Here is a 14,468-nt window from a genome sequence, read left to right as displayed (position 1 = left end):
GCATTGTTTCAATAAACTTCTGCAATGTCACAAGATCTATTTCCATCTAGTGTTGCATTAATTTTTCTTGTTAATTTCTAATTAATTAATTTCTTGTTAATTAATTTTTCAATCTTGCATTGATGACTAGGCACTAGGCATGATGTGTGCACCACTTCACCTGCCTCTCTTCTTACCCTGATGCACCCATCACTCTGGAACAGGGTCACTCTGGACTCAGACCACATGACCTTCTTCCATTGCTCCAGAGTCCAATCTTTATGCTCCCTAGCAAATTGAAGCCTTTTGGTCCAGTTAGCCTCACTGATTACTGGTTTTCTTAAGGCTACACAACTGTTCAGTCCCAATCCCTTGAGTTCCCTTCACATTGTGTGTGTGGAAATGCTCTTACTTTCACTATTAACCATAGCCCTGAGTGCTACTGTTGTTTTTCTTCCATTTGATTTCACCAAACGTTTAAGTGATTGCAGATCACGATCATTCACAATTTTTTCTAGCCACATTTCTTCCTCGAAGACGATGGGCCCCCACTATCCTTCCAGTTTTTAATAATGCATTGGACAGTTCTTAACCCAATTTTAGTAGTTTCTGCAATCTCCTTAGATGTTTTCTCTGCTTGATGCCAATGATTTGACCCTTCTCAAACAGACTGACATCTTTTCCTCGACCACGCCGTGTGTCTTTCAACATGGTTGTTTAAGAAATGAGAAGCAACTCATTGCACCAGTTGGGGTTAAATAACTTGTTGCCAGCTGAAAGATAATCACCCATGCAGTAATTATCCAATAGGAGGCTTGTATCTATTTGCTTCGTTAAATCCAGGTGGCAACTTTTTTGACCAGGCAGTGTATATAAATGTAAGAGTTGGGGGGTTCAATTCCACCAGCAGTCACATGCCGAAGTGTTCCTGGGCAATACACCGAACCCCTCATTTCCTCCGATGTGTGTCCCATCGGTGTATGGATGTGTATATATCTAGTAGAGTATTGTATGAATGGGTATATGAGGGCACAGATTGTGTTGTAAAACACATTGAGTATCTTGATAAGATAGAAAAGCACTACAAGTGCAATCCATCTAACATTCTATTTACAAAGGCCCCAATCTTCTTCCAAAGCTTTTTTATCCAAGTTTGATATAAAGAATTAAATATATATATATTGTGTTCTATGTGGTGACATCATTGTATAAATCTTAAAAGAGGTGATTCAGATCTTTTGAATCGGCTTTCTATGAGTGGTTTTTGAAAGATTAATATCATACCTGATGACTCTTTGAACGACCGGTTTTGAGAAGCTGTTTATTTCTGGATTGATGACTTCATGACTAATCAGACTGATGTCATGAATGCCGTTTTATAAACTTTTATGCCACGTCAAGTTTTATATCACACCGTTATTCCAGCAAAATTTTATATTACTCCTACTGCAAGTCTCCCTGGCTGCAATAGAAATGCTACAGCTAGCTGCAGCTGCTGCAAATATAGGGCGATACTGTCCGTCCTTGCTAAAGCGTACAACACGAGTTATGAACTGAGTGAGGGGATCACTGAGTTGTTAAAATATGTAGCAGAATTTACCTATTTTTAGTTGCTATTTATTACAGCTGTTCATAAGGCTTTAATTTTTTTTGGGAGGACATAGAAAGAAAAATCTTTAGAATGCACCGTACATGTATGTGATACTGTTATTCATCATCAGTCTGGTTTCCTGCGTGAAACTCTTGCCAGGGTTTCGCTCCTCCGACAGGTCCGACCTTCATAGCACATCACCAGGTGATGATAGGACAGGCAGAAACCTCGCTGTGCCAAAGCACACAAGCACACACGTGCCCTCTTCTACTCGCAGACGGACCGAGAGAGTCCTCGCTCCAACCGTGCCTTCTGACGCCAGGCTTTCCCCTCCTCCTCCTCACCTCGTCTCCCTCTTTCTCCCCTTCTCTGTATCTGACAGTCCTGGCACTGTGAAAAGTTCAGAGCTGTCAGGGGGAATGTCAGACGACTGCGTAGGGCAATCTGCTGAACACACAAATCCACACACGGTGCCTCACACTCGTTCACGAGACTTATTTTCTCACCCTGTTCTCCTTTATTTCCATGAAGCAGAGACATGAGACAAGGTAACGCAGTGCGCGTCACACTGCTCGCTGAATTATCATCCGTTTTGCCCGTTAAATCATCTTCTAAGGTTTTGTCAAATGTCTAATCCATGTTCATTATTTACTATGTGATAGTTTAAGTGATACACACATTTAAACTAATTGGCAAACATGTATCTTTGTAGCTATAAAAGTGAGTTTTGCACCATTCTAAATACAAATATACACATTAAACTCTGACAAACAGCATCAAGTCTTTCAAAGTGAAGCTTTAATGCTATTGGATAAAGAAAAGTTGCTTCCCGACATTTGTTCAAATTGTCTGGGTGTTCAGTGAAATAAAATAATGAAAGTGATTGAAAATGCATTGTTTATAGACCAACAAGGATTGAACTCATGACCCCTAATGTACAAGGCCAGTGCTCTAACCACTGAGCTATAGGGCTCCAGTTACAAACTGTCACAATAAGATCCAACAAAGTTCAGTCAGGTCATCTGGACAGTTTATTTATTTTTGTTGAGACGTTTTGTCCTTCATCCAAGGGACTTCGTCAGTCCAAGGAGCCACAACAAACAGCACACTCGTGAAGGCCCACAAGCAGCACACACCCATAGTGGGCCAACCAGTTTGATGGTGATAAGATGGTTTCTGGGGCCCACCCTCTCCCCCATCAACTCCTCTGAGGCAGCCAAAGTGGTTCAAAATCACCAGCAAACTAGTTGGCCCACTGTGCGTGTGCTGCTCATGGGACTGAGTTTGTTGTGGCTCCTCGGTCTGATGAAGTCCTTTGGATGAAGGACGAAACGTCTAAAAAAAAAGAAACAGTCCAGATGATCTGACAACTTTGTTGGATTTTTACCTGGATTATTGAGCATGAACTTTGATGTTTTGAACCATTTTGGCTATGGCTGCCACAGAGGGGTCGACAGAGGAGAGGGCAGGTCCCAGAAACCATCTTTATCACCAGAAAACTGGTTGGTCCACTATGCGGGTTTGCTACTTGTGGGACTCAGGTTTGTTGTGGCTCTTCAGACTGATAGAAGTACTTTGGATGAAACGTCTCCAAAAAAAAAAAAAAAAAAAAAATGTCCAGATGATGTGACTGAACTTTGTTGGATTTATCTGGATTATTCAGCATGAACTTTGATGTCACAGTAAGAGTTTAAAGACAACAAAGACAGAGGTGTTGTACCTGGGCTTGTCGACCACTTGTACAGGAATGACATCACAGCCTCAGCTGACTGGACTGCAACTGGTCACATTATGCAGCTGGAAATAAATTAAGACGTCATGCAAATACTTTTCTGCATCTTCCTGTAGGCAACTCTGTGGCGAGACGAGGGCGTTCATTCCAGTCTCATCTGGACATCCCTTTCTGCACCCAGAGCCAGTGTAAGCACATACAAAAGGACACTTGGTTACAAAATGGCAGTTGGTCAAAAGTGTTTTTGTGCTCTTTGTTTTTCAGTGAGCGGTTTAGATTGTGTGCACCTGACTGACGCCTTGAACCAAGCCAAGCAGTTCTCCTACCACCTGAGGCCGCACAGTGCAGGACAGGGTACGAGAGGCCGCGGGAAACATTGAACACACTCGTATTATTCTTTGGTGTTGTCTCAGCTTGCTGGCAGTCTCACGTCTTATAGAAATACTGTGCACAATGTTCGCTCCGTGTGCCAGTTTCTAAAATTATGCCGTATACGACATCAGAGCCATGACCTCACAGGGTGGGGGTTAAGTCTGCAGAAATGGTGTGTGTAAAAGATAACCTTTCATGCATTGTAAAAGGAGCGCATACACACCATTTTTTTCTTTCATTCTCCATTGCGGTCGTGCACACACACACATCGAGATAACCTTTCCTCATGTTATGGAGAATGAGGCAGTCTATCAACAGCCAGTCATACAGACAGCCCACCTGCAGCCGCCGACACACATGCGCACGTGCACACACACACACACAGATTTTTAAGTTATCATCTGTTCAAGAGAAACTAATTTCTGAACTTCTTATGTTTACACAAAAAAATATTTTTTGTCATCTTACAAATGTATAAAACATGTACTTTAATGTTTCGTGCTTTTTACATATTAAAAAAAAAACAAGTTTACTTTGATTTTACCTTTTCTTTATTCTGTTTTTGTTTTATGTTTTCTTGTTTATTCAAAGTTTCTTTGTACGTTTGTAAACACTGGCTCAATATTCAGCAACAACACTAAAAAAAAAAAAAAAAGATAGCAAAAAAGACCAAAGTAATACAGTTAAGAACGTTTAGGACAGAGGGTAAAGGTTAATGAGTTCCTTTGACGAGAACAGGGTAGTATTTGTGTCCGTTTGAAACAAAGTATGAACTTGTTGCTGCTGAGTTTTGTGTTTTTATGAGGATGAAAAAGCAACACACTCGGTGCTTGTCTGATGGGCGCGCTGGTTAATACATGTTTCGAAGGCCCAGGTTTCCACGGTGCGCAGAAGAGCCATGAGCCACGGTGACGCTGTAACAGTACAGCAAGTCTGTCAGCCACTGCTCCCTGGTTGTGCCCCGAGAATACCTCTGAAACAAACATCCACAGAATAACAATCAGGTAACAAACTTCCATTTAAAGATTTTCTCCTCCAGAAGCATTAGGACATGCGTTTACCGTGAGATTCTGTATGACCTCCTGCAGCAGAGCAGTGTTGGCCAGCAGCTGGTTGTGCAGCGGCGTGTGCTGCAGCAGCATTGAGAGGATCTGCCCGAGCTGTGGCAGCTCCTCCTCATTAAGACCTCTAACATGCATCGACTGCAAAACAATACGAAGCAAACGAGGAATGCTGCTGAGCGCGGTCACGCACGAACTCCAAATCGCCTCCCTGTAAACGTGACACCAAGACGTCTTGAACTGCTGTTAAGAGGTCTTTATCACATGGTGGAGTTTAGATTTATCATTCGAAACGCACCTTTTGTGATCGGTTTCAGCAGGCGCCTCCTGCTGCAGGGTAACGAGCAGCGCCATCAGGCTGAGGCAGCACTGAGACAAGAAGCGCAGCACCGGCTCAACGGGCAGGATGGACAGATCCAGTAATCTGGAGACGGCTCTAAGCAGCCCGGCTGCCATGCTGTCGGGAACCACGTCCAGCCTGATCTAAGACGGACAAAAAACAGCGCAAGGGATAAAACATGAACACTGGAACTGAGCAAAGTGAAAAATCTACAGTGGGACAGTAAAATGATACTCTTACCAGGTATTTGAAAATGCCATTTTGTATGACGTCAAAGAAATGAGTCTTTGATCCAATAGTTTCCAGACAGTGACACACTTCCTGTAACGCAGACATTTGTGTTAACAATTCTGGAAATTTTCTGGAACTATGACCCCATGAATCCGTTTGTTCAAAATAGTTTGTAAAACCAGGAAATAAGCATAAAAAGCACATAAATACATACTACTTTATGTGCTATGTACTTCCAATGTGACAAAACTGATAGAAATTGTACTGTTTTACTTTAAATCATTATTCTTTCATGTATTTAACAACAAAAAAAAGATCAAGTAATGACATTTCAGTAACTAAAAGAGCAAACCAACCTTTCGGTTTGAATAAAATAAAAAGCCACCTTGCCACTAACTTTTTAAAAGTGAAAAATAAAACTCCACTTTTCTTCATTAACTTGAAATCCAAATCAGATTTCTTATTAGCTTTTATCAAATTGAAGCATGCGAGTCTGCCCCTGTTGGCATTCTCTCCGTCATTAAAAACAATCCCGTCTCATTAGCCGAACCAGAGCTGACATGGTCCGTTTCTTAATGTCCCCCCCACCTCTTCACTGTTGCCACCATGCAACCCCCTCCCTCCTCCTACTCGCCACTTGCCTGTGATTGACTCAGACAGGGAGATGAGAGAAGCAGGATCTGAGGCTTTAATTGAGGGCCTGAATTAGTGATTATAAGCCCCCCCCAGCTCACACACACTTGCCCCAGGGCATAGTTAGGTTAACGGTAATTTCTGTGCAGAAATGTCAACTCTCCCATCATGCCACGGGCTCTCATTAGCATTTGTGCATATCCACCATGCCCGATAACCACGCATCTCCAACCTGCACAACACGATAAAGGTTCCCCTCTCAGTAGGAGTGCCATGATAAAACGTCCCCCCTCTAAGCTCTATGTGAGGGACAGAAACAGACCGGGGGGTGGGGAGGGGGCCACTGAAAGACCATAGTTGTGTCCAGAATTTCAACTTTCCACACTCTTCAGAACAATGTCTGCTTTTCCTTCACCTACATCTGGTTCAAATTAATCTGTTAAACTTCTGCAGTTTTGCTAATAGTGCACCTCAACAACATCCCAATGGTGTGTAAACTGCTCCAGCGGGGTGGGGTACAGGCAGATGGGTGCAAGCGAAGAAGGCGGCATGGCGCTCTCATCTTCCTGCAGGCTGGAGAGGTTTTCGAACGAGAAGCCTATGAGTGTGGAGAACAGGAAGCTGAGATAGTCCACGTCCTGCAGAGACGCTTCCTGGTTCCCAACAGACCAGCCACTCAGAGAGGACCTGAAGAGCACATGCAGCAAACATGTCAAACAACAAATAACATTTGTATTGAGAACGTTGGAAAACTACAAATAATGTGTGCACAGCTTCCAATATAAATTGGTCTTCCTTCTTTATACTTCCGAGAATTTGTGATGCCATGTTTCACAAGGGCATATTAAAAATAAAAATGCACGTAAATACAGTTATAAAAGTGATTCCTTGTCCTCAGGGGATGCATCTGTAAAAGCAGTAACTGTGTGTGAATAATAGTGTGTTTTGTGAGGCCTGGGAGGCACATGCAGACTGTCCTCTCCATGACGATGACGATGCTGCATTCCAACCTCCCAAAGAACTCTTTGTATCAAATCTATTATGCACAACTTGTAGCAACTCAGTACATTAAAAATAAGGTCACCTCAGAAGAAGGTAAGCTGTTGAACAAAACTGCTTCAGTGGTTATCAGTAAGGTAAATAGCAAATAAACAATGAATTTGCATCTGAATTGAGCCAACAAGCAGATTAGAAATTAGGTAAAACATCAATGATTATTTTAAGAAAGCACAATACTGCCATCTTATGGTGCCCGATTGCAAAAGATGAGATTAAACTTCTGTGAAACATCTTTTATTTTTTTTATATATAGGGGTCTAATTGACAAAAGGGTAAGCTAACAAGTTCACCTTAAGTGTACGATACGGATCAGAGAGGCAGCGAGGCCGGAGGAGATGCGTCCAGCGGTGCAGCAGCCGCTCAGGTTGGCCAGCAGAGGCTGGGACATTTTGGGAAAGAAGTAAAGCAGCTGGACCATTTGTTGCTGGGACTCTGCCGGTAACAGCACCACAACGCCTTCCTGCGGATCTTCAAACACAAGCGCACATTGTGGTCACACAACGGCAGCTGGGGTTTTTCACATGAGGAAAAATGATTCTTGGATAACCAGTTTATGCTTGTGCCATTAAAAAGAAAGGCGCAGCTACAACTGTAAGGGTGCAGATAGTGTGTGTGTGGTGTTCCGTCGGTCTCTGACGCACATGCTGATGTCAAAAGGCCTCAGACAAAAGAAGTCTTGTGATGGTGAATTGCTGGCTCTGCGGCAGCCTCTATCAGACACCCCCCCTTTGCCCCTTCAACTATCTGACGATCCTCTGAGCCATGCACATAAACACAGGCTGGAGCTCAGTTTTACAAGTGGTCTAAAGTGGCAGGCATAGAGCTACACTGCCTCCTAGGGGACATAAGCAAACATAATATATTGTTTTTTTTATATGGAAACTGACGCAAAGGTACAGACACTGTGTGTGAAGGTGTAAACTAAGATTCAGTAGCTTGTAGGAACTGCTTTTAGAAGCAATAACTTGAAGGAAGCATGTTCTGTGTGACTGTTCGACATGGTGGAGAATCTTCAGCTCGTCGAGGTTTAGAGGCAAAGATTCTTCCATGCTCATGACCCAGTTTTAACCGAACATCAGCTGCCTGCCAGACGGCCTCACATTTGACTCAAAATAACTTTAGTGTACGAAAAAGTTCACGATAGAATCAGCGACGGCTAACTTCCTGTCCTGTGGCTGCAAAACAAGCACAACCTATTGTGTTCGACAAAGTGCTTTAAAACCTGTGTGTTAATGCGCCGCTTGGTTTACACACGTTGCAGTGCGTTGGGGACAAAAGCAAGTCTCCACATTGCTCTCAAATGTTCATGGAAGTCAGGACTCCTGCAAATGAGCCAACCTGTTCAGTTTTTTTTTTAATGCAGCATCTAAATTTGGGGTAAATGTGATTAATTTTTCCCGTCTGGAATTCTTAAAAACTCACTTGGATCTTGGACTAGTCAAGAATCCCTATTTGTTGAACAACTTGCATATTATTTATCATGGCTGCATGCATACAAAATTGTAATTTCTAAAGTATATAGACAGATGCATCAATTTAGTTTGGAAAATTATAAAAATAAAACATTTACATAATTCAATTCAATTAAGTTTATTTATATAGCACCAAATCACAACAAAGTTGGCTCAGAGCACTTTACAGGAATATTCACATACATAAAAGCCAATTAGTAAAGTGCTCTCTATCTAAGGAAAAGCCTACTGTTGACAAAATCAACAGAAAATTGTGTTTCTGAATTTAAAGCAGTAACTGAGCAGGATATTTTACAAATAACTACTGCACAAACACTAAAACACAGAGCTGCATCGAGGGAATCCCTGCTTTATTTCACTTATCAAGTTAAAAGTTTGAGAAACCTCAAACGTTATTACCAAATCCTGAAACAGAATTATAATCACAGTTTGTACACTACTGAAAACATCAGACAGGGTTGCAGCTTACCGTGATGTGACCAGAGGTAAAATATTATTAAGGATTTGCTTAAAACATAAGGCAGCATCATTTATCTGAATTGCGCAAGTTAGTGACATGTAGGTCACCGTTTTAATAAAGATGTTTCAAACAAGTGCATGCTTACCGTAGAGCCTGCAGCCATATGTCTGCAGACTGTTGAGAAGCTCTTTGTTGCCTCGAGAAGCTGCAGCCTGGATGGAAACGATGAGCTGAGCAGAGAGTGTTGGGTTACGGTGGCCCAGCTGGGACAACTGTACAGGAAGAGATGCCAACCACCGACACAGCACCTTGCTCCTTCAGACACAAGAGGAGGTAAAATATTGTGAGTGTGAATACAAAGAAACAAATCCAGGCTGAAAATTGTTGATTTTTTTTTTTTTGCCTGTCACGATAACTAATTTTACTGGGCGATTAATTGTCTCAGAAATTATTGCGATAAACGATAATATTGTTTGGAGACCGTTTTAAACTAATGTAATGATAATGACATAATAATGCAAGTACATCCTCTCAAAGATCAATAAACTTTAATTTCAAAAGAACACTTAACACTGCAACTGTAAAATAAACAAAATCAAAAACAAAAATAGACTCTCGGTCTCTGTTAACAAAAAATGCAGTTGAATAAAAACTAAATAAAACAAAAAAACTAAATGGAAATAAAAGCTACATTCAACCAAAGCAGTACGAATCATGAAGTCTGTAAACTAAATTGCCCTTCAAAAAATTATAATCATTAGTTTTATATAGACAAAACAGGCAAAACTGCCAGTTTTATAAACAAAAACTGCAAACTAACTTTGGATGCTGGTGCTTTAGGTGCAGGTGCAAGTTTGTTGTATTGCTGCTCTTAGTTGCTACTGTTTTATGACATACCGGCTCGCAAAGGTTCAGCAGTTCGCCTCAGTCATTTGGTTCGAATCCGAAGTGCTCCCACACTGCTGCTGCTGCTGTTCGACTTTGAAACCAATTGCATTTTGGTTTTTTCTCCCCAATATCAAATAGCATTTCTTTAGCTTGTAACTTCTCACAGGGCTCTAATGCTGCAGAGGTACAAGATGGGGGTGCACCGATTGCAGTTTTCTGGCCGATCACGATTTCTAAAAAGCCTGACCTGCCAATTCCGATTTTGGCCGATACTGATTTTGTTTTATAAGCGACACTGTCAGGTGTTATAAGGTCACAATGCACCTTCAATTTTCCAATATTATTTTGTTGAAAAACATATCCTTGAACAATATCCTAGAAACAATACAACCTTGTTTAAACTGGCCATGAGGTAGTGCTCTGAAATATAAATGAAGTTCAGACAATTGTTGTTAAAACTAAAAAAAATCTGTTAAATCGGTTTCTCATGCAAGTATCGGCCGATTTCCCAAAATTACGGACATCGGAGCCCCTAGTACAAGACGATGCGCCTTGGCTGGCTACCTAACACGATAGTTCACTCCCCACTTACGCTAAGGAAATGAGAAAGGGAGGGGTCAGTGAAGAGCACTGGAGTTGAGCCTTTTGTCATCCAGTGTCTTCAATAGAAAGAGAGAGACACGAATAAGCAATAAAGCTGATAATAAAAATTATCTATCTCATTTTAATTTATCATGCAATTAATTGATTTATTGTTTATCGTGACAGGCCTAACCATGACCACAAGAAACAGAAAAAAATCAGAGGTTTGGGAAGCTACATCAAATTTTATAATTCTGACTTTGCTTTGTGGTCTTTATGAATGATGCTTTGGAAATCTAACTTTACCAGGGTAATCGTAGCCATGAAGGTGTCTTTCAAAGTCTTTTTGCCTTTGCACAAAATGTAAACAGAACAAGGCAGACTGTTACTAGGCAGCTCAAATATTTTCAAGGTAGTTTTAAAGCAAAGTCTGAGGTGAGGATTTCTGCAACAACAGAATCCACAGATGTTCATCCTTGAACAGAGGGATGAGCCTGGCAACTTAAAGTCGACTCAAAAATAAGAAAAATTTGTTTTTTGATTTTAACAGGAAGCCTGGCTCTCTTTGACTTTGCCATGGTTGAAAATCAGTCTGTTAAAAAGTATAATTTTACTAATGATAGAGAGCAAAAGTTCATGTGATTAAAGTAAAGCTGCTTTTAAACTAACAATGATTTTTGCTGTTTTTGTTGGTCGTCACACATGCAAATTTTTAATGGCCGTGTTTTATGTAAGACATACAACAATTTTACAAGACGCTTCACTTCCAGTTTTGAAGAGAAAATTCTGAGCTCAAATACAACGAAAGTCAATGAGACCTTGGGTGTGTGGTCTGAACTCTGGGGTCACTTGAAAGAAAAACCCTGTAACTGTGAGAGAGACACTGAATTAAACACACAAATGTTTGTGCTTGAATATTTAGACTGTATAAAAAGTGTAAAGTCTGTGGGAGCAAAAACAATTTGTTCACAAACATTTTCAAAATGTAGACGGCTCAAACATTGTGAGGCATATCACAAACAGTTGAACATTTTGTGGTAGTTTTCTAAAATTGTAACATTTTACTGCAATCGCACTAAAAATGCCAGCGTAGTCACATGCAAACGTCCCACCTCCTGTGAACAGTTAAAACTTGGTGGTTTCTGTTGTGATGTATGTCTGAGCTACAGAGCTTCAAAGAGGGATGGGCACGCTCACATTTTTGTTTTTTTTTAGCCAAAATTCTTGTGCAAGAGGAATTTTTCTTCTCCATTTTCTGCTAATTTTCTTTATATCATATAATGTGCTGCTAACAAAGGTCTTTGTAAACATTTCCGTTCACATGTCTGGATGTATTTTTTTGCATGGGTTCCTCTAAAGCTGCAGAAGTAACAAGACAAATGACAGAAATTAAATTATTATTATGAATTATTAGTAATGAAAAACTCCCTTTTCTTAAAAGCTCTTCCGTTTCAGTTTTCTGCTGTGGCTACTATCAACAAAATGATTCAAGAAGGTAAAAACAAAACCCAAGGTTACCTGGCAATGTGTGCATGTCCCTGCTCCTGCAGGTAGAGCTTGCTGTAGAAAGAAAGTAGCAGCGATCTTGTCTGCAGTGGCAGGTTTCTCTGTTTGTAGTAGACGTACACCGCTGCCAACAGCTCCTCTGTCACTGCTGCACAAACACAGATATAATGGGATATAATGGGATTAACCTGTATGAATTAATGTTGAACGGGAAAAAAAAATAGCACTGACAGCTGCAGTTAGCTTCTACTTTTAAATGTTTTATAAGATCTTTCTTAGCCCTTGCCACCTTTACACTAGTATGTGGCCAAACACTGATAAAGAAAAAGAAATGTTAATTTTTTTTAGTTTACATTTTTATTTTCAATTTTCCAGTGAACAGTTTATATGTACTTGCACATTACACATTTTCTAATTGAATGCTCTTATCCCATTTTATATCCAAGCAGAGACAGAAAAGTGTGATGAGTCATCAGCTCAATTTGAGCTGACCAATAGGAAGGGAGTGAAACTTTTTTTTTCTTCCAACTTCTGCTTTAGAGGAAATTTGTAAGTATGCAGACTTAAAGTCTCATTTGATCACTGTGATGATAAACATAACATATTTGTTGTTTTTTGATAGTTTTGTTTATAACAAAAGTCCTCCCAGCCCCATCTGAGAGGAGTGTCTGTGGAAAAACAGGTGACGTTTTTCCAAACAGACACTAATGAACATCAGGAGTTTGTGTATTTTTGCTAACCTATTTCATATTCGTGTGTAATCTGTACGCCTCTTTTATAACTGTCTATTGTTGTCATCATTCTTTGTTGAAATCAGGTCTCTCTTGTAAATGGGTCCTCGAGGCTCAATGGGATTAACCCGTCTAAATAAAAGTTGAACTGAATTTTGTAGAAGTTCAAAACTGTGTTTTAGACAAAGTTGAGACAATCTTGAAACAGAAACATCTACCACTCAGGGGCTTCTGTGTTCATGAAATCATGTGCATCACGCTTACTTCTGCTCCTCTGTGTGAGCACCATCTTCCACACGGCGCCCAGCAGCATGTGCAGCTGCTTATAGCTCAGCTTCACGCCGCTCCCCAGAGTGTCCCGGACAAAACTCCTTAAAGGCAACAGCCAGTCTCCATCTGCCTCTCGACTGGGACCCTGCTTCTGAACGAGGGACACCATGACCTGACAAAGTGTGATGTTTAAAGCCAGAGGCTCTATGGTCAGAGCAGGAACAGCTGCAGTCTGTTTACTCCTGAGGAGAGAAAAGGTCAGACATCAGCAAAGAACTTCTCCTTGAAATTTATCTTATTTAAACACAATTATACAGATTATTTTACAGTGAAAACAATTTAAAAAATGCATGAACAGGGGTGGGTAGATGCAACTTTATTATTCCTGAAAAGTAATAAAGCAGATATCCAGTTTCACTAGTCAATCCAACTGTTTATGAGCACAGAAAGCTAGTGTTAGTGATTTCTGGTGCAACTAATCTGAATGAAACTTACAAAGTTTAAACTTTATATTTGTGTCATGTTAAGTAGCTGCTCTTATTTTAAATACAAATGATCCTTTAGATGACCTTATTGTTTTAGCCATTCTAATGAATTTGTGGGCTATATATTAACAAAAGCATGAAAATATTTTACAAAATAAAATAAAAATGATATGCAATAAATTAAGAAATCTGAACTGGAAAGGTCTGCAAAAAATTTTATTATCAGCCTTAAATCTAAAAAAGCTAAATCCGGTCCTCTGGACGACCAGATTTAGCTTATTTAGATTTTTCTGCCTGGATTATTGAGCATGCATCAGGATATCAGCCTTAAAATTTTAAATTAAATTAATTTCTGTCCAAAATGTTATTTTTAAAACTCTTTGACAATAAAAAATTATGTAAAGATGCAAACTTCTTTGCTGAGTGATCAGAACATAAAGTGGTTATCAAAAGATAACCATTATAATCCTAAAAGGCGTGGAAGTTGCAGTGAAGCGTGTTTCTAAGTAATGACCAAAAACTAAAATAAAATTTTTAAAAAAATCTAATTTCCTTTCATTTCTGTTGTTTCTTTAAATCTGAAAATAAAAGTAATAATCTCCCTAAAATTTAAAGTAAATGTTATTGTTAAATAAATTCCTTTTGGAAATCAGGTAAAAAAAAGAAAAGAGCGATTCAGTTACAGAAATTTTGACCAGGCTGAGGTTAAACATGAGGCTCAAGATTTTTGAATGTGTAATTGGAAAGGTGCACATAAGTGCTTTAGATTTAGAAGAGAAACAAGTTGCAGACATGTGACATTGTTATAACAAGATTAAACATTCACCTATAGTAAAAAAAATGAAGAAAAACAGTGAAGGAAAACCATTTGCCAACACTGATATTCTTACCTTTTGAGATCAACTTTCTTCTTATGTTTTGGTGTGTCCCGCGTAGCGTAGGGAAAATTTTTTATGAAGTGTTGCTTAAAATCTCCCACATATTCCTTACGTAACCATGCATCCTAAACAAAAATAAGGCTGAATGTCATTTTTAAATATTATGTATGTGTACATACATGTGTGTGTGTGTGTATG

The 14,468-nt window shown here is 39.8% G+C and overlaps 2 protein-coding genes across 2 annotated transcripts in view; one reads left to right on the top strand and one right to left on the bottom strand.

Annotated features, from left to right (window-relative positions):
- The window catches only part of invs (inversin), a 27,190-nt gene extending 23,508 nt beyond the window's left edge, over positions 1–3,682 (top strand). Inside the window, exons 17-18 of the mRNA XM_037676301.1 lie at positions 3,419–3,490; positions 3,567–3,682. Coding sequence (XP_037532229.1) covers positions 3,419–3,490; positions 3,567–3,682 — 188 coding nt within the window. The remainder of the gene's footprint in view (positions 1–3,418; positions 3,491–3,566) is intronic.
- Positions 3,683–4,372: 690 nt separating this feature from the next.
- Positions 4,373–14,468, bottom strand: part of tex10 (testis expressed 10) — a 12,411-nt gene continuing 2,315 nt past the window's right edge. Inside the window, exons 7-16 of the mRNA XM_037676299.1 lie at positions 14,283–14,395; positions 12,902–13,149; positions 11,919–12,054; positions 9,076–9,245; positions 7,289–7,466; positions 6,410–6,626; positions 5,316–5,396; positions 5,034–5,218; positions 4,736–4,946; positions 4,373–4,647 (exon numbers count right to left, since the gene is read on the bottom strand). Coding sequence (XP_037532227.1) covers positions 4,525–4,647; positions 4,736–4,946; positions 5,034–5,218; positions 5,316–5,396; positions 6,410–6,626; positions 7,289–7,466; positions 9,076–9,245; positions 11,919–12,054; positions 12,902–13,149; positions 14,283–14,395 — 1,662 coding nt within the window. The 3' untranslated portion in view covers positions 4,373–4,524. The remainder of the gene's footprint in view (positions 4,648–4,735; positions 4,947–5,033; positions 5,219–5,315; positions 5,397–6,409; positions 6,627–7,288; positions 7,467–9,075; positions 9,246–11,918; positions 12,055–12,901; positions 13,150–14,282; positions 14,396–14,468) is intronic.

This window comes from Nematolebias whitei, chromosome 5 (assembly GCF_014905685.2).
Source record: "Nematolebias whitei isolate Nwh7 chromosome 5, NemWhi1, whole genome shotgun sequence".
Taxonomy (NCBI): Eukaryota; Metazoa; Chordata; class Actinopteri; order Cyprinodontiformes; family Rivulidae; genus Nematolebias; species Nematolebias whitei.
Note: the sequence above shows the minus strand (reverse complement) of the source record. Positions and strands in the feature narration are given on the sequence as shown.